The 23,377-nt window shown below is 41.4% G+C and overlaps 2 protein-coding genes and 1 non-coding gene across 4 annotated transcripts; 1 reads left to right on the plus strand and 2 right to left on the minus strand.

The window, feature by feature from the left end:
- Positions 1 to 41: 41 nt before the first annotated feature.
- Positions 42 to 10,500, minus strand: LOC120697408 (probable ATP-dependent DNA helicase CHR12). 2 transcript variants are annotated; one of them, XM_039980640.1, is made up of 12 exons: positions 9,983 to 10,500; positions 8,253 to 8,388; positions 6,905 to 6,969; positions 6,057 to 6,251; positions 5,673 to 5,822; positions 4,993 to 5,382; positions 4,163 to 4,422; positions 3,840 to 4,064; positions 2,270 to 2,471; positions 1,913 to 2,066; positions 1,054 to 1,653; positions 42 to 968 (listed from the first exon to the last, which is right to left on the minus strand). In XM_039980640.1, the coding sequence occupies exons 1-12, from the start codon at positions 10,262 to 10,264 to the stop codon at positions 295 to 297; spliced, it is 3,333 nt and encodes a 1,110-aa protein (XP_039836574.1). In that variant the 5' UTR covers positions 10,265 to 10,500; the 3' UTR covers positions 42 to 294. The 2 variants fall into 2 exon arrangements, with proteins under 2 accessions (XP_039836574.1, XP_039836573.1); XM_039980639.1 differs by having other exon boundaries at positions 295 to 968; positions 9,962 to 10,496.
- A 2,572-nt stretch (positions 10,501 to 13,072) lies between these two features.
- LOC120697409 (serine/threonine-protein phosphatase BSL1 homolog) lies at positions 13,073 to 22,163 on the plus strand. The gene is made up of 21 exons (XM_039980641.1): positions 13,073 to 13,465; positions 13,575 to 13,635; positions 14,018 to 14,096; positions 14,175 to 14,254; positions 14,367 to 14,461; positions 15,175 to 15,274; positions 16,151 to 16,220; positions 16,865 to 16,966; positions 17,204 to 17,285; positions 17,365 to 17,532; positions 18,389 to 18,548; positions 18,656 to 18,881; positions 19,174 to 19,344; positions 19,423 to 19,661; positions 20,029 to 20,113; positions 20,200 to 20,298; positions 20,376 to 20,575; positions 20,657 to 20,732; positions 20,905 to 21,040; positions 21,110 to 21,246; positions 21,446 to 22,163. The coding sequence occupies exons 1-21, from the start codon at positions 13,252 to 13,254 to the stop codon at positions 21,527 to 21,529; spliced, it is 2,664 nt and encodes an 887-aa protein (XP_039836575.1). The 5' UTR covers positions 13,073 to 13,251; the 3' UTR covers positions 21,530 to 22,163.
- Positions 22,164 to 22,827: 664 nt separating this feature from the next.
- TRNAN-GUU lies at positions 22,828 to 22,901 on the minus strand. Its single transcript has one exon. It is a non-coding gene; the product is annotated as a tRNA-Asn (tRNA).
- Positions 22,902 to 23,377: the final 476 nt, after the last annotated feature.

A 23,377-nucleotide genomic window follows, 5' to 3' on the forward strand; every position in this document is an offset into this window, starting at 1 on the left:
GGCACGATAACAGAATTAAGGGAAGAACCACCACCAGTGTATATCCATAATCGTAACCCGCATTTTAAGGTTAAATAAATAACGAAATTTAAGTTTGACGGAGTTACAAATTCTTGCCAACAAGTCCATACAGTATACTACTAATCCTAGACTTCAGAAGCTTGAATTATCAATGGATACTCTTGGTTGTGGTTTCATTAGTCTACAGTGCACCACAAATAACATAACCCTGCTATCTAGTCTACAGGGATACTCCATTCTCAATGGAGTTATCAGACAAACGCTTCAAGGGCATTAGAATGAAGGACGCCCTTTTGAGTCTGACGATGAATTGAAGTGACTTGACCTTTTTCTTCCAAGGGTCTTCCATGTGAAACTGGTTCCCTTCTGTAAACCACTGGTGATGACTTCATCTTCCCCATCATCTTCAGTCTCCTCCTTGCTGTATGATGAAACTCCAGCCCTTCCTTTGTCAGGTGTCCACGACGGGTTGCTTGAACCATCTGCGCTGTTCTCTAGAGATCTAGGCCTCTTCCTCCTTTCATTAAAATCAACTTCTGGTATGTCAGGTAAATAAGAGGTCCTCTTCGCTCTTGGAGTTATCTTAGGAATATCCCCAAATCCTTCATCAGATTTCATCCACTGATCGCCAAAAGAGTCTGAATAGACAACCTCCTTCCTTCGTCTCTTCGAACCAACTGAAATATTCTCGAATTCATCTGCCACTGTCCTCTTGGTTGTGGTTTCATTATTGGCAAACACCCAATCTGGAACCTCATTTCCATCCATAAGTCTAGATTTGTAGTTTTCTCTTTGCCTCCTTTCCTCATCCATCTTCTCGAACAACCAAAACTCTTCATCATTTCGAGCAGCCAAACGATTTATCTCACGCTCACTGGGGATATCAGTTCCCAGCGAGCTTGTGCCTCTCCTGAGGATCTCCTGCAACAAGGCTCGCCTGTCCTGTGCTGTAGTGGGAATGAACATGAAAATATATCATAAATTACAATACAATGTGTACATGAAGAAAGGAACTGGAGCATTCAAACTCACCAGTGGAAGTTGTGTTAAACAGGCCAGCCTGGATAACTTTTGCATCAATACCCATCTTCTGTTTTGCGCGGTCCAAGATCTCTTCTTCAATTGAACCAACACTAACAAGAACAAATACACGCACTTCATTCTTTTGTCCTATACGATGGGCACGGTCTTCAGCTTGCTGGTCCATTTGAGGGTTCCAGTCACTATCAAAGATAATGACAGTGTCTGCAGTCTGCAAGTTTAATCCAAGGCCTCCGGCACGTGTGCTGAGGAGGAACATGAAATATTCTGAATCCTTCTTATTAAAATCTGCCAGTAACCTTCCTCGTTCTTCAGTCTTTGTGGATCCATCAAGCCTCATGTACTTGAAATTGTACATTTGCAAATACACTTCTAAAACATCAAGCAGTTTTGTCATCTGAGAGAAAAGTAGAACCCTATGACCAGCTCTCTGCAGTTTTGGAAGTAGACGATCAAGCAATTCAAACTTTCCTGATGCTCTAACAATTTCCTCCCGCTGATACATGTTATAATGCTCTACAAATAGATAAGGATGGTTGCAACACTTCCTAAGCTGCATTGACAGATTTTGCAGAGCCTTTGATCTGAGCCCTGCAAGCATGAGCATGAACAAGTAATGAGTTACTCACACAAAACACAAGGAAAATGAAAATGGAAGTGCAAGAGCAACACAACATGAAGATTATGTACTAAATCAACGAGCAACACAGATATATCCAAATTTGCACCAGCATTATAATTGCTTTATGCACTGCTCCATCAAGATCACGTGCAAAAATTAAAAAAAAAATTGTTTTGCTCAGAAATATATTTTCTAGAGGGGAGGATTAGTAGTACTACAAGGGCATACCAGATCCTAGTGCAACCCTTTCCCTGCTTGTGACTTGTTCATAGTATGCTTTTTGCCAAGCAGACATGTCACACTTTAGAATTACTTGTGTTTTCACAGGGAGATATTTTTCCACTTCATCTTTCTTCCTCCTCAACAAAAATGGACGCAAAACCTGGGTAAAAACAAAGGGGGCAATGAATAAATTTAAATGTTCCCCAAATATCAAATTTAGTTTTTCACACACTTTATGTGCTACCACCTCACCAGATCTCGACCAAAAATATGATGAAGCAAGTGAAGGATCATGCGGCAACATGTATGGAGTTAAACGAACTAAATGACTGGAGGGAATGAATAGAGGGCAGCACTACTCACTTGATGTAAACGATGTATGATTAGTAGCTGTTCCTCATCATTAAGGCTGACATCACATGCAAATGGTGCATTGAACCATTCCTCAAAATTCTGGGATGAATTAAAAATATTGGGCAGAATAAAGTTTAGCAAAGACCACAGTTCTTGTAGGCTGTTTTGGATCGGAGTGCCAGTTAAAAGTAGCCTGCGGCGGATCTGGTATCTGTAAATAAAGCATCAGCAATATGTAAGTATAATTTCCAAAAGGTCCAAATTTAGTATAGTTAAGGAAAAAACAAATACGTCAATGGCCATCACTAAATAATGAACAAGGTTGACACATAAATGGCAACAATAGAAGTAGGCAACTATCCACAACAACAACAACAACAACAACATAGCCTTTTTTCCCAAGCAAGTTGGGGTAGGCTAGAGATGAAACCCGAAAGAAATAAGTTCAAGGTTCAGGCACATTGATAGCTAGTCTCCAAGCGCTCCTATCCAAAGCTATCTCTTTAGAGATGTTCCAATCCTTAAGATCTCTCTTAACCGACTCATCCCACGTCAGTTTAGGTCTACCTCTACCCCTCTTTACATTATCGACTAGCTCAAGGATCCCATTACGCACCGGAGCCTATCCATGGAAAGAAAATGGTACTGAAATATGATGGAGAGCAGGTGTCTCAATCATATTAGTTATACTCCTACAAAAACTTTGCAGTTACATTTGGTAAATTTTGTATACGACCAAACTAATTTAATGATTAGCAATAAAGCTAGTGATAAAATCAATGCATTTACATAAAGCATCATAACAATTTAGCCATTTTTTGGACCAACAATTTAATCAATTATAAGCTGGCTCTGAACACTATCTGATCAATACAATTGACTTATTCACTCAGCTACCACCTTCTTCAGGGAAGGCAGAAGGTATGTCCATGTGATAACCGGCAAAGACAAAATGTTTGAAATCCATCTGTAAAATGCTAGACCCATTGTCACGACATATGAGAAAGGTGTTATGTGTAATTGGCCGAGAAAACTAGTTTAATGATTGTTATCGCAAGGTTATGAGACCTGGTACTAAATATGAAACTTGAAGTTTCTTCACATTTTCAGTGGCTAGTATTTCAAGTGGTTTATAGGCCAATGTATCAACAATCAAAAAGACATTACTGGCAACCAGAGCCATCCCCAGATAAATGTTCGGGTCCTCCATGTCCCGACCACCTCCCAGTTTGCGGACATTTTCACCAAGGGCCTCCCCTCCTCGACTTTCTCGGAGTTTCGCTCCAGCCTCAACGTAGCAGGTGGCTAGTTGTGGCTGCGGGGGGGTGTTTGCCCTGTGTGTGCTTTCTTTGTTGTCCAGTCTTGAACTCCGCTGCGCCGGTAGTTCAGACTGTGGGGGGGTGTTGGTGTATGTGTGAGTGGCCCATATGGCCCAGGTGTTCAGGCCCATCTAGAGGCCCATGTACAGTTACTATATACCCACCCTTCTAGGGTTTGGAGGAATACACACTGAATTCCTTCCTACAAGCACATGTCAACCGAAGCTACACAGTAGCAAAATTATGAATAAAGACTTTACCCAGAGACTAGCGTGCGAGCAAGAGCACATTCATGGTTTTTCAGACGATGTCCTTCATCAACTATCAAATAATGCCAGTGAACCTTCTTTAAGAACTTCTTATCTTTCAGTATCAAATCATAATGCGTGAGTAAAACATTAAATTGCAGTCCATGTACATCAAAATTCTTATCCCTTAGAGCCCTCCGCTCATCTGGACGACCATCATACAGAATTGTCGCAATGCTGCAACAGACAAGCATGTTATTTTAGGGTGGCTTCGATACAAAGTGGAATGGAAAATGCATCACGAATTTTGATGATAGACTCCAATGAAACAATACCTGGGAGCCCAAGTTCTGAATTCATTCGACCAATTTGGTAATACTGCTTTTGGAGCAATTATTAAGTGTGGCCCTGGGACCTCTTTCTTTTCCAACAGATAAGCAATCAAAGCTATGGTCTGAATTGTCTTTCCCAGACCCATTTCATCAGCCAGAATGCCATTCAAATTGTTGTTAAATAAAGAAAGCATCCATTGGAGACCCTCTAGTTGATATGGCCTTAATTCCCCACCTTCGAGAGCTGATGGTTGTTCTGTTACCTGTAAATGCAAATAACAGAGAGAAACATTAGATTCACCAGAATTACCCAGCATCACAGATTGTACTACGGGTGGTGACAAATTAACGTATACAAGATTAGTCTGAATTCCAATGAAAAACATATCCGGAATCAATTAGCGATTGTCGTTTTTTATTTTTATTCCTTTGAGAGTATAATATTAGTTTTACAACCAGAAAGAAACAGTCGAAATCATAATGCAAAACAAAAATATTAATCCCCTATATAATATACCACAATTACAAGAGATTGAATGAGGAGGTAATAGTTCCCTGTATAATTTATTTAAATCCACGCATTATCTACTACTAGTAGTAGTAGGCTAGTAGCAATGCTCCCCCTTGCTGTTTTCTTTTCCCTAAATAACAGTACCTACCATCATTTAAGATCCAAATTAAGTACATTGCCAGCAAACGCATAAGTTGTTTAATAATTATGGCTATGAATATGATGGTCGATAAATCTGTGTGCATCGTAAACATTGAGAACCAATACACCCAACATGGCACAGAAAAAAGTACAATAAATGGATAGTGAAAAAATTTTCTACCTTCTCTTCAATTGAATGGACAGTAAAATCAAGTCTACGCCCTGCATTGAATTTACTTTCATTTGCAGAACCAGGAAGGTCTGCATCATCATCTGAAGGAGACTCCTCATGTGATTCATTCTTGATGTCTGAGATTTGTGAATCAGATTCAGACCCTTTTGGTACTTCATTTCCTTCTGGCTGACTAACATGCTCAGCATCTTTTTGTCGCTGTACAGCTTTCCCAATTCCTTCAAGAAGTTCATTTGTCTTGTCAAGGAGCATCTTCAGACGTTCATTCTTGCTCTCCTCAACCATTCTCATATATGCTTCTTGATCACCGATTTTCAGAAGATTCATTCTATTTTTCTCTTGCCGTGATATACGTTGACGTGCCCGAACATGCCATGCCTACATTTAGCAAGTAAAAGGGCTCTCAAGTGTTCAAGTTGCACATCTACAACATGAGTATCGCTAGGATAAAATCGTATTACAAAATAGTAATGGCATTTGCTCTGAAAGGAAATGCAATCATGTGCTAACAAATAGAAACAAAAGATGGGGCACTATTTTCTAAATACTTCACTTCTCTTCTCAAAATTCGAATATATGTTGCATCAAAATCTTCACCTTTCATAATCTCAAGGAGCATAAAAATATTGTTGAATAGATAGATGAATAGATAGGGTCCTAAATCATACCTGAACTCCATCATTCCGCTGCTTTCTTTGTTTGAATGTAGTTGCCAATTGCACCTGGTGTTCCCTATAAGCATTGAGAATTTCTGTAAAAAATTTCCTCTTCCTTATATCTGCCTGAACTTTTTCCTCCTCTTCAAGTCTTGACATCCTCTAAAGTTTGAAAGTACCAACATTGTAATTGTTAGGAAGAAGAGAAGCTGAAATGGATCGATGCATTGACCCGCCCCAAATGGTGGTACATATAGTACATGAGAGCACCCAAACCCTACACTAGAATATTACAATACTACCCTTGACTATCATACCCTTAACAGTAATCACTATTTGCGCTGTATATAAACTAGCAAACCTAATTAACATTATCAGAAGATATATGACACAAACCTCTGTGAATCTCTTTTTGCGATGAACATCATCAGCATCCATTAAAAAGCTATCTCCTATCCCATACATGGCAAAAGGATATCGTATCCGCATCATCCCCCAGTCAAACAGTTGCTTTTCAGGATATGCACATTTCTTGTGTAGCCAATATTCTGCGCTGATATCGGACCGCACTTTCTTCTGTAAGTCTAATAACTGCACAAGTATATGAACAATCAGCAAGGATTGCTATGAAGAATCACTGTTGACTATACTTCTAAATATAGCCACATGAAAGTCATATGTGGTAGTTTCAAAAAGATATGGTGTCTAACAAATAGATAATAGCTGGTATCTCAACCGCTGCTGGAGAAGCTTTTCTACAATATGTGCTGCCCCCTACAATATAACATATATCCTAATTTCACGCTCTGCTATCTTGACCACAAATCCATCGCAATTAGCAACACACAGATCTCAGCAGTACTTAAGTGCTGGGACATGCTGCCTTTAAGAAGCCAGCAATTTATACTATAGAACATCTAATCAAGGATTTTGCATGTATGTAGGAAAAAAATCCATGAACATGCAATATTAACTATATTATAAAATTGTTTGATAGAAAATGAATAATGGAAGCACAGTGATAAATAACTAATATCTAAACAAAGAGGTTAAAAGGAAATTGTAGGAGAGAATAATCCTTGTATTCCTCCAACCCTAGAAGGGTGGGTATATATAATACCTGTACATGGGCCTCTATACACATGGGCTCAATATACTCCAACAGAAACAATATCAAATGAACAACCACCGAGGAGAAAGGACAGTAAAGTCTATGCTTCTAGTCTTCTAGATAACCTGGTTACCTTTAGCCCGTACAATTCAAGCAAACACTTCATTTGCAAGTCTTCACCCCTAGTAGAAGGTAACCCTGGCACAAAAACAAAAAAAAAAGAAACAAGTGATGATGCTGTAACAGGTAAAAATAACAATGATCAAACAACTATGCAACTCTTTAAATAATTCAAGCAGTAACGAAGCTCTAGTGACAGCTGCCAGGAAATTAAATCAAGCACATGCGATCTATATCTGAAAATGCTCAACAGCCGGTAACAAGTGAATCTGTTGCACAATAAAAAACACACAAAAAATCATTCCAAATTTGCTGCTTTTTCCACCTTTCAATTCCGCATTAAATATTTCCAACATAAATCAAACTGCGCAACAGAGCCAAAAGAAAGCCTGGGCGCAGGTCAGGACAGGTCAAATAACCAAATGAAGACCTGGGACCAATGCCAGACCAAAGATATCCATAAGACTAGAGGTGCTGTTGACACAGGAGGCCAGAAACATAAATGGCCAAATTTCCTGTATAAAACTCTGCCCGGATTGTTTTGCAGAGATTCAACTCCCCTAGCGCTTATTACTTCTTTAGCAGTAGGTTATGTCCTGGACTCCTGTCTGATCCATTAGAATGAACATGGATGGCTCAGATCATACACATTCTCTTACCATTAGTAGGATTCTTCTACAGTTAGCTGCCATCAACTCCCTCCCTCATCTACCATTGTTCCATCAGATAACATGGACGGTTCAGATCATACATGGACTCTCCTACTGTTAGTTGCCGTCAACTCCCTCTCCCCCTCCCTCCCTCCCTCCCTCCCTCCCTCCCTCCCTCCCTCTCCCCCCCCCCCTCTCTCTCTCCCTGCCTGCCACTCGAGGCCCCCTCCTCAAGCATGTACTCGCTATCCATGTCTTATTTCTGCTGCTCGGAACTGGAAGGGATGTGGCCCTCAAGCATGTACTCGCTATCCATGTCTTATTTCTGCTGCTCGGAACTGGAAGGGATGTGGCGGTGACCTTGATGAGGTGGCCTGCAGGCACATGGTCATCAGTGGCCAGAGATGCCCGCATTCGCTATCATCGGAGACAAACGAGGAGTTCGCTGGAGATGATGGAGTGCTACATGGCGCAAAAATGGGGATGAAATGAATGCTAAATATTAATTAAGGCTTTGGGAGTGGTACGTTTGCAAATCGGGTTGGGACTGCTGTACAGGCTTTTTGACCCAAAAAATCATCCAGTCAACACAACCAGATTTGAAAGACCATGAAAACTAAACCAGGAATTGAAATATCAAAATTTGTTCAAAACAATGCAAACCAGAGAACCAGTCAGCAAACAAAGTACAAAAATGAGTCCATCTAAGACCTTCGAGTTCAGCTAGCCGATGCTGGATGGATGCATTGAATCGCCCTTCCTTCAGAGCAGCCAATTCTGAGTAGGATACGGGCATTCTTTGATTCTTAAATATCGCATCTTCAAGCTCTTCAATCAAGGTAGCCCCCTGTAAGGTAACAGCTTTAGTCAGTGAAAAAATAAGAGAAGATCATTCAATAGCTAAATAGCAAGTACTTCACAACAAACAAAACCAAAAGGAGGTAAAGAAATGAGCACTTCGTCAAATTATCATGATAACAATATAATGATTTACAACTAAATGTATGTGAAATTGCAATTCTAGGACCGGGCACGCAAACCAAGATGTATGTGAAATTAAGAAAATGCCCTTGTAAATATCAACCGAGGATGGTGTTCGATCTGAACGAGGTTGGGCTCTGGATCAGAATTGTCTCGATTGAATGGGAAGGCTAAAAGAATGCTGAGCAAACTAGCCTTTGCGGGAGTATTCTGGAAGATGAATGAGTCGACGGAAGTGCTCCACATCGGTGCATACAGGCTCCTGCTGTTTCTTTTTCTTTTTAGAGGAGCCATGCACTGCGTTTGTTCAGATTAGATCATTAGTTCATTACACCCTGACCTTCTTGCCTGGGTCAACATGAGTGTTTATTTTGGGATAAAATTTGAACCCTAGGATTGCAGTTATTTTGGGACGGAGGGAGTAGTTAAATTTCAAAGCAGATTTTATTTTTATAATTTTTTCAGTGGATAGTCAAATTTCAAAGCAGATTTTTTTTTTAATCACACAAAATTTTGCTCTGCTGGAAACTGGATGAATCAAACAAAATTACCCAACGCAAACCAGTGCTTAACACACTTAACAAATAGCCCTAGTCAAACTTCACCAAAAGCATAGGGTCATTACAAATCAAACCCTAGCCACTCGTTTGCAAAAAGATCAAGAGCACAAGCCCCAACACCTCCAAATTTCCTAATGACAAATACCGGCCGCCTTAAAGGTACCAGAACATTTGCATGTTGATCAGACACACCACTTTATTTGCTATATAACATCAGAAAGTTGTGTAATTTATTTATTTCATAAATCTGTGCCAGAGAAGAAAAAAAATGAAAGGGAAACCTGCCCTGCTTGAGTACATATCTCACCACTCAAGAGAACAAAAAATCACATATCACGCTTACTTTAGCATGCATACACAGCACAAACCACATCATCTTAGCAAAGAAGAAAAATTAAATTTATGACAAAGGCTCTAGAAAAATTCTGTATTTTCTAGAGCAAGCAATACATTGCTGATCCAAACAGAGTATCAGAGGTCAGTAGAATTTCAACAGGAAAATTTAAATTCTCAATCGTACTCATACATTAGCCAACATAGTCATCCCATCTGGGTTCAAAACAGCTAAATCTATGAGCAGCTTTGTCCACTCCAGCATAAACAAGCAAATATGTCCTGACAAACTATTTCACCTGATGAATTCCAGTAGTGCACCCAACAGAGACATCTGACCACAACACAAACCATGAAAGCATTATAGTACTCGAAGGGAAACAGCCAATTGCACGCAAAAACATCACTACAATTGCAGCCGACAATCCCCAGCAGGAAGCACGCTCCAATCTAGGAAGAGTAGCGAAAGTCAAGGTAAATCACGTCGAATTCCACAGACCCTAGGGGAATCTCGTAAAGAGCAGGGGGGGGGGACGCCGTACAAACCGAAGAACCACCGGCACGCACCTCATCGGCGCCCTCCGCGCAGCCCTCCCCCGCGGCATCCGCGGCCGCCATCTCCTCATCCCCTTCCTTCTCCGCCTCCCCCTCCCCGTCGCCGGCACCCCCGTCGTGGTAGATGGACGAGACGGCGCGCAGGACGTCGGGGGGAAGCGGGAGGTTGCGGGAGAGCAGGTTGAGCGCGCCGATGAGCGTCCTAGCCTGCTCCACCGCGCCCCCGGCCTCGTCCACGGCGGAGGACGACGCGGGGGGCGCCACCGCCACCGCCGCGTCCACGGACGCTGCCATCGCTAGGGTTTCGCCCCGCGACGCCTCCGCGGGGCGAGACGGCGCCGGCTCCTCCCCCGGCGGGTCGAATCGGCGCGCGGCAACGGTCTGCTGGGTTTTGAGCGGGGTTTGATGGGGTGTTTTCGCGCCGGCCTGTGTCAGGGGAAGCCGAAGCTTCGATCGATCGGGGCGGGGAGGCGGGCGCCGCGCGGATGGCTGGGCGGCGGATGGGGAATTTTTGTGTTTTTTTTTCTTTCTTTTTTAAGTGCGTTCGGGCTCTTGGTGTATATATGTTGGATCGGGCTGGGCTTGGGCGGGTGGGATCCGATTTGGCGGGTTTTTTTTTTTGGAGCAAGTGCGTTTGTGTTATGGGGTGGGCCTGGGCCGAGCAGGCCAGCCTGTATATGAACCTGACCGAATTCAGCCTGCAAGAGGAGGCTTGGCATTTGGGAATTTTGTTTCCATCTTCCACAGCATTTTGCTTGGTTTATGCAAAAATAAACAAGAAGAGTGACCAACTTCCGCTTCCAAAATGCATTTAGAATTTAGAAATATGCAATTTATGAGTTTCTCATGGCCGAATAAAGTTGCAAGTAAAAATACAAGTCATACTTAAAAAATGTTTGAGCCCCGGACCTTGAAATGGGAGAAGTACATGCATAAGAATAACTCTAAAGTCAAACCTTTCAAGCATTATGGAATTCTGCCCGAAAAAAAAAGCATTGCGGAATTCGCTGCTTATGCATGTTTCTATCAACGTCAAGATGGTCAACGATTCAAAAAAAAAAAAAGTCGACATGCCCAGCCCCTAATCCTAGCCCTAGCAGGGTCACTCCTCTTAGCTCTCATTTGGCGTTGTTTGCACAAACACGTTATGAGAATTGAATCCATCCAGCATCTGTGCTCCACACCAAAAGGCACTTGCATATACCACCGTAGATACGAGGCCCAAATTAACTTGCAATCTCCTGCGGCTATTCCTATGTAGATGACCCTACCTAAGCCCGATACATTTATACATGTACCTTCTCCTCGCTTTAAGGGGCTCCGCTGGAGGAGCTGGAGCCATTTTAGAGTAGCCAACGTTACTCTATTTTTTCTACTAAAAATATCTTCTCGTACAAAATCTTTGGTAGGACTTCTGCAAGAGCCGGAGCTGGAGCCATTACAAAAGCCCTGCTAAACAGAGTCTAAGAATGCCCCCATACTATTTAGATACCCCTCAGGTGGACCGGTACAGTGGTGAATACTTGACATTGCCAGCCAGAGGAATGAGAAGCTAAAAACTTTGCTTGAGCATCAACGTTAAACGTCCATAGGTAGTATTTAACTTTCCATGAATGAGAAGCCAACCTCTATCCTGTGACGGTGATTGTCTTTGCTAATTTTCACAATTTCATTCTTCTTGACGGGATTCATACTCTTATTTTTAGTGTCATTTCTTACTAACTTTTCATAATCTTATTTGTAGTGCCATTTCTTACTAACTTTCTCTTGGCTGCAGCAATTAAATCTCTGCCATTTTCTTATAAAAGAAGAGCACCGAAATTGAGTGGAACGGTTTGACTAGTCGAGTAACTTTCAAATTAGACAAAAAGTGACTATTCGTTGGACCATTTTGGTTTGTGGACTTCAAACATATACCAACATGTAAACCAAAATGTAAACCCCAGCTACCAAAATCAATGAAAAATAAGTCACGGAAGCACGAATAAGTTCAACATTGAGTTTATAGGATTATCTTAATTTTAAATTTCCACCTTGTGTGTGTGTGATGGAGTGGTGGGCAATGGAACATCGAAATAGTGATTGCCTTGTCCACAAGGCCAGAAAAAACGTGCAGATAGCTGGCGCACATTATAGATATCAAAGGCAACCTCTGGCAGTCGATGAGTGCGACACTGGATCTTTTTAGGTATGCTAGTGTTGCATGAAAGCATGAAAAGGAAGTGTCGAATATCATCATGATTGGAGAAATCTTTTGAGGGGAATGAGAGTGCTCCTAATAATATATTAACGGTCAAGATAATGTGTGGTGTCTCATCAGGTGATATAAATTGTATGTCTTCTTTTTGCGTGATGCGCTAATGGCGAGACTAAAAACTGGCCTCAAACTTGTACCGGCGACGAATGAAATAAACGTTGGCGTAAGTTGTTACCGTCCTAGGAGCGATGCCTATGAAAGCTAAACCCTCCTCGAATTTAGGGTTTAGGGTTTTCTTTCATGCATTTGTGTGGAAGCTTCTCCTAATCTCGCGACCCTCCTCGAAGTTTCAGTGAGTAAAGCAACAAATCTCTTGTTCATCTTTGGTACGGGAAAGTCACAATGAATTGTCGACGAGCAACAATGGGGTCAGTGACAACAACGCTTATGACTATCATACGAGGATTTGAAGAGTACTCTCCAACACGATAGCGCCACGTGTGTTGTTCTTCTAAACGGGAAAGCCGTGTGGATCGAAAATCGATTCGAAAGAGAGAAACACCGCTCTTCTGGAAGTTTGGAACTGCACCTGCCTGTCAAAGCTGGCAGCTAGTTGAAGCCTCTAGCCTCAAGCCGGCCCACGCCCCAGTTCCCACACGGCGGCGGCCGTCGCCCGCCATTTACTCCGCTCCGACGTAGTAGAGGAGTACTCCTTCACTCCTCCCCGAACTCCTGAGCTGTCCATGACAGCAAACCCCATTGACTCCCGACACCCACAGCCGCGCTTACCCCGCGCGCCGCCGACACCCGGGACCCACCACATTAACCCCCTGCCACGGCCACCCGGGCCCCGCCGCGTTCCCCACCCTACTCTGCTCTGTCCCCCCCGCGGCCGTCGTCTCCCCCTGTCCAATTCCGAATTCCACTGCGCTGCGCTGGCCCCCCCCCCCTCTCTCTCCTCCCTGTCCCTGCTCGCTCTCCCTCGGATCCCACGCGGCTGCTGCTGCGGCGGCGGCGGTGGCGGAGGCTGAGGCTTAGGGTTTAGCGCGGGGAGTAGCTAGGGTTTTGGTGGGAGGAGGAGCGGATGGGGACGGCGGGGAAGGGCGCGTGGGTGGTGCCGGCGCCGGCGTACAGGGAGGTGGAGGGGTGGGAGGGCGTGGGGGAGGACGCCCCGGGCTTCAGGTGCGGTCACTCGCTCACCGCCGTCGCGCCCACCAAGGGCCACGGCCCGCGGCTCATCCTCTTCGGCGGCGCCACCGCCATCGAGGCCGGCGCGTCCTCGGGCCTCCCCGGCATCAGTTCGGTGCTCCCTTCCTCGCATCAGCTAAGCTTTGAGTTTCGAATTCTGGTTGTGCTGGTCTTCTGCGTGTGATCTGATGGCGGCGCTGTTTGGGACTGTATCTGAAGGACTCGCGGGGGTGACAAATTCGGTGCACTCGTACGATGTGGAGAAGCGGAGGTGGACAAGGTACGCGCGGATGCTGCGTGCTAGAATTTATGCTTCTTGTTTCATAGAAGGTGGAAATTCAGCTCAATTTCGAGTTCTACTCCTAGTTCGGAGCTTCCTGGTGGACAGTTTCGTGGGTTCTGTATGTATGTGTGGGTTCTGGCCGTAATGCGTTAGTTTTTTGGGTTAAGTGCAGTGAAATCTCTGTTATTTTCGATCCTCCTCGCGATTGCATAAAATTGTATGGTTTGCATTCATGTTTGGTGTTTGTTATTGCTTGGCTGTCTGGAATTCAGCCCAATTGCAACTACCAACATGCTGTTGTTACTTTGCTTAACATATTTTTCTTTGTGAAATGGACGAAATGGATTCAAATGCTTTGGTTAAATTCTACATTCTGCAGGTTGCATCCCGCTGGAGAACCTCCATCACCAAGGGCCGCGCATTCTGCAGCCGCTGTGGGCACCATGGTTGTTTTCCAGGTATAAGAAACTTGGGGTCTTCGAATTCCGTTTTGGCGCCAGTTTAGTTGAAGTGTGACTGATGCAGTGTTGGTACAGGGTGGCATTGGACCAGCAGGGCATTCGACGGATGATCTCTATGTCCTTGACCTCACAAACGACAAGTTTAAATGGCACAGGTTAGGTTAAAGCTAAATTTGCTATTTTTTCCTTTGTTTTTCTATGTGCTTTCCTTTTTTGCTTTTTTGTCGGATTGTGGTCTAATGTTTCCATTTCTGGCACTCACTGCAGGGTTGTGGTTCAGGGGGCTGGTCCTGGTCCTCGCTATGGTCATTGCATGGATTTGGTAGCTCAACGTTATATTGTCACCGTTTCGGGAAATGATGGTTAGCTCTTTCATGCAAATCACCCTCAACTATATTTCTGCAATAATTCCAAGACATCTTTTCCTGGATTGCATTACACTTAATATTTTCTTAAGGCCCTTTTATTTGATTAGTAACTCATTTTAACTTTCTTTTTCCAAGACATCTTTTCCTGGATTGCATTAAAGAGATAAGTAGAGTAATATTGCGGAACTACAACATTGTCCATATTATTTTTTGAAAATACTTCAAAAGATCTGGTATTGTAAATTAAGACAACCAATCTCAAGCAATGCTCTATTGTAGTGTTAACCTCTATTGGTCAGTTACTGCTCTCCAGGGTATGTGAATACATGCATCATTTTCCCAATATAACAACAGTTTTGAACAAAATTGCACTAAGAATGTAAAATTAGCTACGAAAAATTCACTGATGTATGGTTAAAATCGAAAAAAGTCAAGATGTGTTAAGTAATGTGTTTTTAGATGAAGGTTCTTAAAAAATAGATACATGATATTTCTGTATTCTGGTTGCCAGTAATAAAACTATGATTTACTTGGTACTCATGATTAAAATTTATAATTCAGCCTAGCAGTGTTACTCTGTTATCTATTTTACTTATCATGTATCCTGAAATCCTGAACAATTCTAAAATGCTTATTTCTTGCTTCTTAATGTCTCGAGGTCAGCGGATTTTTATATAATTTTCTGATCCATGTCACATATTGTGCAGGAAAACTGGTCTTATCAGATGCTTGGGCTTTGGATACTGCACAGAAACCATATAGGTGGCAGAAACTTAACCCTGAGGGCGATAGACCTTCAGCAAGGATGTAAGTTGATCCATGTACTTCACGGAGATGCATGATGAGCTCCATGTTCTTTGTTATGCATACTATCTCCTTTGAATTCTTCCTAGAATGTTTGTTGACATTTTTGCCACATCTTCTGAGTCTATCCATCCAAAATATTAAATGATTGGAAGAGTCAGATTGCACTGGACAAGTTATTGGCTTATTGCAGATTTTGTACTTAATATGTGCAAACTTATCTACCTTCCAGCCCCTACCTTTTGGAGATTGTTGAATATTTTCTGTACTTCTAACATTATAGATGAATCCTCTCCAACTAAAAAAAGGGAAGGAAAGAAAGGTGTGTTTAGTTCTTTTGGCGTAAAGTTTTTGAAGTATACGGACACACATTTGAAGTATTAAACATAGACTAATAACAAAGCAAATTACAGATTCCACTTGTAAACTGCGAGACGAATTCATTAAGCCTAATTAATCCGTCATTAGCAAATGTTTACTGTAGCACCACATTGTCAAATCATGGCGCAATTAGGCTCAAAAGATTCGTCTCGCAATTTACGCGCGGACTGTGCAATTGGTTTTTTCTTTTATCCACATTTAATACTTCATGCATGTGTCCAAACATTCGATGCGATGTTTTTATCCACATTTAATACTTCGTGTGGAGGGGGGGGGGGGACAGTGTGGTACTTATTTCGTTCTAAAAGAATTGTATGTTACTTGTTGAGGAAAGTCATATCTGCACTAAATAATTGCTATGGATCATATGCTCAGTGCAGTAGATGTTATGTTGGCACTTAGTATCTTACCCTTTTAGGCATTATGTCTGCATTGAATTCTATAATGCTTGTTTAAGTATGCCATGTCTTACTTTTAGCTGCTTCTAAATCACTACAGGTATGCTACTGCCAGTTCACGTTCTGATGGCATGCTTTTACTTTGTGGTGGAAGGGATGCTTCTGGAACGGTACATTCCTTCTTCTTTTGTTACTGATTCTGCAAGATTGTGTTATTTAGGCTATTTTATTTGTTATGATATTAACAACCAATATTTACCTCAGCTCTGCTGACCTGAGAAAGTTATATGTTTATACAGTAAAAACAATGATCCCCAATAAAGGCTTATGCAATGCTTTCATATGATAAAAAAAGGATGTATTCCTTCAGTAGTTTTCCTGCATATCTTCAAATTACATTAGTTGTAAAGTCTTCTGTTGTAGTGGTCTATCATTGGAGTTTGGATGAGAAAGCACTTGGAAACTGAATGCAAAATTTGCTGAGTTACATGCCAAAGAATTGAAATTAGAGAAATACCATTGCAAGGTAGTTCAATTGCTAAATTACATCACCATCGTGGAAAATAATTGTGAGTAAAGCAATGGTTTTGCACTCCCTGTCTTGGAATTTGGCCTGCAGTGAGTTTTGTAGTGCATGGTGGTATTTTAGGTGTAGCTTGTGCTGTTCAAATGGGACGCAATAGCACATCAATGCAGTGGATTCACGCTTGGGAGAAGGCTTTACCTTCTCAATCAAATTAGTTACTCCCTTCATTTTTTTATCAAAAAAAAATCTGTTGAGATTTATTTGATGATAATTGCAATGCATTTGCAGCCACTTTCTGATGCTTATGGACTACTGATGCATACCAATGGCCAGTGGGAGTGGACTCTAGCTCCGGGGGTATCTCCATCTCCAAGATATCAGCATGCAGCTGTAAGTTATTACCTATATCATATGCGCAAGCTTATTTGTTAAAAAAAGTGCAAGCTCAATTACTTGTTTTGTATATGACAAATCCATGCCCAGCTGATCTGGAGAATTTGATCCTGATAGAACCTGTTCATTTCAAAAGTGTATTTATTTGTTCTTGACAATGATTCCTTCCTTCTTGCTCCACTTAATTCTGGCATGCTAGTATGCTTTGCTTCTCCTGATTGTCTTAAGCTCTAGGTTTTTGTTGGTGCTCGGTTGCATGTTACTGGAGGTGTCCTTAGAGGAGGGAGAGCTATTGAAGGAGAGGGCGCAATAGCAGGTGAGCTTATTCTTTTGCTCCTTCTACCTCCAGATATATCTATTTATCTCTTGGTCTGATTAAATCTCACTTTCTGAAGTCCTCGACACCGCTGCTGGAGTTTGGTTGGATAGAAATGGCATTGTGACCTCTCGCACTTTAAAATCATCTAATGAGCATGATGCTTCTTCGGATCTACTTCGTCGATGTCGTCATGCAGCTGCCTCTGTCGGTGCTCAGATATACATTTATGGTGGACTGAGGGGAGGTAACTAGCCATGGATATTGTTTTTGGTGCTGTTCTACCTTGTTTTGTATTGGTTCACCTGAAATTCAGAGGACCTTTTTCTATTGACACCATGGAAATTGTGTCTGATCTGTAGTTTCCTTTTCCTTTTGTTATCAGTAGATCGAGTTAGCGTGCTGGTGTTTGGTTTTCAAATTTAATGTAGTGGTATGTCACTTTGTTGTGTATAGTGACTAGTGTAGCCAGCCAACAAGTGTTTGGATGCTTAGATTCATAATATGGTAGATTCTTACAGCACCTGCCAGATTTCATTTGAATTACTGCAGCATTAGCAAACTTCTGAATATCTGATATCAGGTAATCATAGGACCTCCTATGTTTAGCAAGCCATTGATATTTTATAGCAAATGGTTGAGCAGATGAGTAATTGATCTGCTTGTTGTTTCAATTAATTGTGCTGTGGTCCTAGCATCTCGAACATCATCTCGATCACCTTTGAAGATCTGCAGCAGTGGTCCTTGGCTGGGGCTAGAGGAATTTCCTTTCTCCTCGCCCTGACGCCTAGAGACAGTTAGGTTTTTGGTCCAGTCCTGGTCTAGTTTTTTCCCTTGTAAGACAAGGCGGTGTTGATGTATTAGGGGAGTTACAGCCCCTTTCCATCTGTAACATTTTGGGGGGGATCAACCCCCCCCCCCCCCCCCCCTTCTTCTTAATACAATGATGCGCAGTTCTCCTGCACGTTCGAGGAAAAAAAATTAATTGTGCTGTTAGGTTTCAGTGACCAGGTCTAGATCATCACTAATGCAACTTTTGGTGTGATGGTCAATTTACCATCAACTTTGTGCCTCTCAAATCTAATAACATTATTCTGCGACAGATATCCTCCTTGATGATTTCCTTGTTGCTGAGAATGCACCTTTCCAATCAGAAATCACTTCATCTATGTACAATGCTGATAGAGTCCCACGGGGGGAATCTCCAAATAGAAATCATAATTATTACTCGGATTCACCTGTCCAGCAATCTTCAAATAACAGGCATGACACAGATTCTGGTTTTAAGTTTCTGACTCACATCTTTGGTGCTTGTTGAGGTTTCATGTTTTTGACTTTGTGAAAGCTAAGTGAGTTCATACTGATTTCAGCACGGACAAAAAGTCGATTGACATGTTGATAGAGGCCTCAACTGCGGAAGCTGAAGCTGTAAGCGCTGTATGGCGAGCTGCTAAGGAAGCATCTGCAGCATCTTCAGAAGACAGTCTTTCAGAGGGAATAGGATCTGAGTCCCCACTGAGTGAAACTTCGCCAATGCCTGAAGATTTTGATGATGGGGGCTCCCTAGAACCTGATGTGAAACTACATTCTAGAGCAGTATGTATTCTGATGAAAATTCTTTCCACAACTTTGCCAATACAAAATATTCAATTATAATAGCCAACTACTCAATTAGGAACTAATTCAGTCAAATATAATAGTCCTCTGCGATTTTCTAAGCTTTAACAATATTTGAATGAGATTACATTCATGGTTGACTGTTTTACCCAAAGGTTTCTGTATTGTTTCCTTGCAAATACAGTTGTTTTCTTCATATAAGCTTTATGCTTTGTTAATTTCTGATCAATAAAATTTGGTGACCCTGAACTCCTGACCTTTGTTTTTGAAGGTTGTAGTTGCTAAAGAAGCAGTAGGTGATTTAGGATGCTTGGTCAGACAGCTTTCACTCGATCAATTTGAGAATGAAAGTAGACGAATGCACCCTTCAAGCAATGACCAATCTTATCCAGGGAGGAGAGCATTAAATAGACAACGATCGCCACAAGGTTTGCATAAGAAGGTATATACTGATTTTGATTTCTCTCAAGTTTATGGTGGGAACTATGTGTCTATGTGTTCATACTCTCTTTTGTTGCAGATTATTTCGTTCTTACTTAAGCCAAGGAATTGGAGAGCTCCTGCTGATAGAACCTTTTTCCTTGACTCTTACGAAGTTGGCGAGCTATGCTATGCTGCTGAGCAGATTTTTATGCAAGAGCCAACTGTTTTACAATTAAAAGCACCAATTAAAGTATTTGGTGATCTTCATGGGCAGTTTGGGGACCTAATGCGCCTTTTCGATGAATATGGTTTCCCATCAACTGCTGGTGACATAACGTAAGTTGCACCTGAAGTTCATATCCCTTTTGAGCGTACATTTGAAGCTAGTGAACTATGATTTTTCTGTGCACTATCTTTGTTTTTGTATTGTACAGTGTGGGCTTCTGGCCATCCACTAATATTATCACTATTATTGATGCCTTGTATATTTATTTTTTTTTCTCGAATGCGCAGGAGAAGTATATTTATATTTTCCCTTCTCTTTCTTTTCCTTTTCCTTTTTTGTTGCTGGCTCATGTTGGGTTTCCAAGCCTACCCTAAGTCCCTTACTTCCTTTGTGACTAAAAGGCTTTGTGTTGTATATTGTGGCTGTGTTCTTCCATGTAACTTGTCCTTTTCTTATGTAATAAATTTGCCTTTTTAGGTACATTGATTATCTCTTCTTGGGAGACTATGTTGACCGAGGCCAGCACAGCTTAGAAACAATAACTTTGCTCCTTGCTCTTAAAGTTAGTACCAATTCCTGAAATGTCTTTGCCATTGCAGGAACCATTATGTATAAAATTTAGTTCTTATCTTTTCAGAAACATTGCAGATTGAGTACCCGGAAAATGTGCACTTGATCAGGGGAAATCATGAAGCTGCTGACATCAACGCTCTTTTTGGCTTCCGCCTTGAATGCATTGAGAGAATGGTAGGCATAACAGTGCTACGCGTATTTATTTGAATGAAAATATTGGATACATTAGTTGAACGAACCCTTTGATGTAGGGTGAAAGTGACGGGATATGGGCTTGGACAAGATTCAATCAGCTGTTCAATTATCTCCCACTTGCTGCCATGATAGAAAAGAAAATAATTTGCATGCATGGTGGCATTGGAAGGTCAATAAACACCGTGGAGCAAATTGAGAAACTTGAAAGGCCTATTACAATGGATGTTGGGTCCATTATCCTCATGGACCTCTTATGGTACTTGGTGGCCCTTTTATTGTGTTCTTCACGTTTTTCTATAGCACGACTACGAACACTTTTTTTTGTGTGTAAATGCAGGTCTGATCCTACAGAGAATGATAGCGTCGAGGGTTTGAGACCAAATGCACGAGGACCTGGCTTAGTGACATTTGGGGTACGACTTCATGATTATTCTGTTACTGTAGAATTCCTGATGTTTGCCTTTTCTTATTACTATATCAAGTGCTTGCCATGCCAGATTAAATATTATGTTGGCTCTTCTTTTTTAAACAATCAATCTTATCGCTGGCTCTGTTGATCAAACTTGTTTCCTGTTAAATTTTCAGCCTGATCGAGTAACAGAGTTCTGTAAGCGAAACAAATTGCAATTGATCATAAGAGCCCATGAGTGTGTTATGGATGGGTTTGAGCGTTTTGCTCATGGGCAATTGATCACTTTGTTTTCAGCAACTAATTATTGTGGTATGTATCTTGCATTCTTGCTCCATTTTAAAAGTATGTATCTTTTTTCTGAGATCTTTACTGCAACAGGTACTGCGAACAATGCTGGGGCCATACTTGTGGTTGGCAGGGGCTTAGTTGTTGTACCAAAGTTAATTCATCCACTTCCACCGCCTGTTAATTCACCTGAGTCCTCCCCTGAACGTGGGGATGCCACATGGATGCAGGTTAGGATTGATCCATTCCTCCTTTACTTCATATTTTGTGAGGGAATATGAGCATTGGCATGATTGCCAGTAAGAATATTTTTACCAACAACACTAGGCTCTACATTCCTGTTCTGGCACGCTATTGTTGTCTTCTGTTGCGGGTTGGGTCTAATAATAGGTTAACTTACAATAGACTTGGAATTCTGATTATCTGTAGGAACTTAATATTCAGCGGCCACCTACTCCAACCAGAGGGCGGCCACAAGCTGCCGGTGACAGGAATTCTCTTGCTTACATATGATACATGACACAGCCACCCCAGGCTTCTGGATCTGTTGTTTGTAATCAGAAATTTGTTGGCAGTTTCAAGGTACATATAAGAACAATCAACCAACCAACAGGACGTCATGGATACAACTGTGAAAAGTTTCCTGATAGTCCATTGTGATGCATCGGTGTTAACTGTAGTTGATGTGGTACCATTGATTTGATCTCCTCATTGGGAAGCTACATAATAACAGTTCACATCGGCAAGTGGCATTAATACATTATATGCTTCCCAACCTGATTCGGTCTTTCTGTACTACATTGTTTGGATAGGAAGAATGCGATAGTCATATGATGGACAATAATCAAGCCTGATGTAGTTTTCTGTAATAGCTCACCTGTAATTGTAGTGTACATGGCTAGATTGTTGTTACTCCAGAGTGTAAGAAGGCTTTTTTTCAATGTGTTTGTATACCATGCCCCAGTGTCAGGGCGCTGTTTAAACGCAACAGCTATACAACTTACCAGATTCTGAGTTTAGATTGGCCTAGGATTTGAGGCTTTTCATCTGCTCTCTGAGGCGTGAATGTTGTAAGTTAATGATTGGATTTACATAGGTGTCAATGTAATAAACTAATTAAGTTTTTTTTGTGTGACTAATAAACTAATTAAGTTGTGCTCAAATTCAGTGACTGCTTCGAGTGACCCAGATGGAAGGTGCTGAACTGATCTCGCCTCTTTGCACGGTGTGGGAGAGTGAATTCATGTTGGGGATGGACTTGATTTTCCATACAGAGACCAAAACGAACAAATGTAACACTATTATCTTGAAATCTCCTCTCAAAATTCCATACAGAGACCAAAACGAACAAACGTAACACTATTATCTTGAAATCTCCTCTCAAAATGTAAATTTGATTTGAGCAAACAAGGAGAAAATGTTCATTAATTAAGAAAGAAAAAAGTAAAAAAAAAGGTGAGTTGATTGAGCAAACAAGGAGAAGATGTTTATTAATTAATAATAATAGGGGAAGATGTTCATTAATTAATAAAAAGAAGAAGGAAAAATTCATTAACTAATAATAATCTTGAAATCTCCTCTCAAAATGTAAATTTGTTTTGAGCAAACAAGGAGAAAATTTTCATTAATTAAGAAAGAAAAAAATAAAAAAAAAGGTGAGTTGATTGAGCAAACAAGGAAAAGATGTTTATTAATTAATAATAGTAGGGGAAGATGTTCATTAATTAATAAAAAGAAGAAGAAAAAATTCATTAACTAATAATAATAAGAAAGAAAAAAGTAAAAAAATGAGTTTGAAAAAATTAAACCGCCGCTAGAAGGAGGGCTTGAACCTCCGACCTTGTGGTTAACAGCCACACGCTCTGGCCAACTGAGCTATTCCAGCTTTTGTTGTTCAAGTTGTGCATATATTTTAATATATACAAATGGGCTGTTAATTCTCGAGCGAAAACTGCTTCCGATAGCATGATTAGTTGATTACGCTAGGAAAGCAGAGAACCCTGATTGTGGTGGACAAATCGAAGAGAAGACAAAAGAGCAAGAACAGTTGTAGATGGCAAGCAGAGTTCACTTTATTGGACGTAGGCTGAGTTGCGTGCACAAACTGATCATCCGTGCTAGAATGCTGAAAACAAAACACTAGTACCAAATATGCTTCACATTTGCCTTCCTGGGGTTCAAAACCCAAGAACATCACACTGAAGCAGCATTTCAGAGATTCAGATTCTCCACTCTACCCTCTCAGTTGTTTAATTTTAAAAAAAAACCTCTCAGTTGTCCCCTTCGATTCACCTCTGCAACAGCTCTGTGTTATCTCGCAAGTTGCAACATGGCTACTACATCAAGTTTCACCAGCAGTAT

Source organism: Panicum virgatum, chromosome 3K, assembly GCF_016808335.1.
Source record: "Panicum virgatum strain AP13 chromosome 3K, P.virgatum_v5, whole genome shotgun sequence".
NCBI classification, from domain to species: Eukaryota; Viridiplantae; Streptophyta; class Magnoliopsida; order Poales; family Poaceae; genus Panicum; species Panicum virgatum.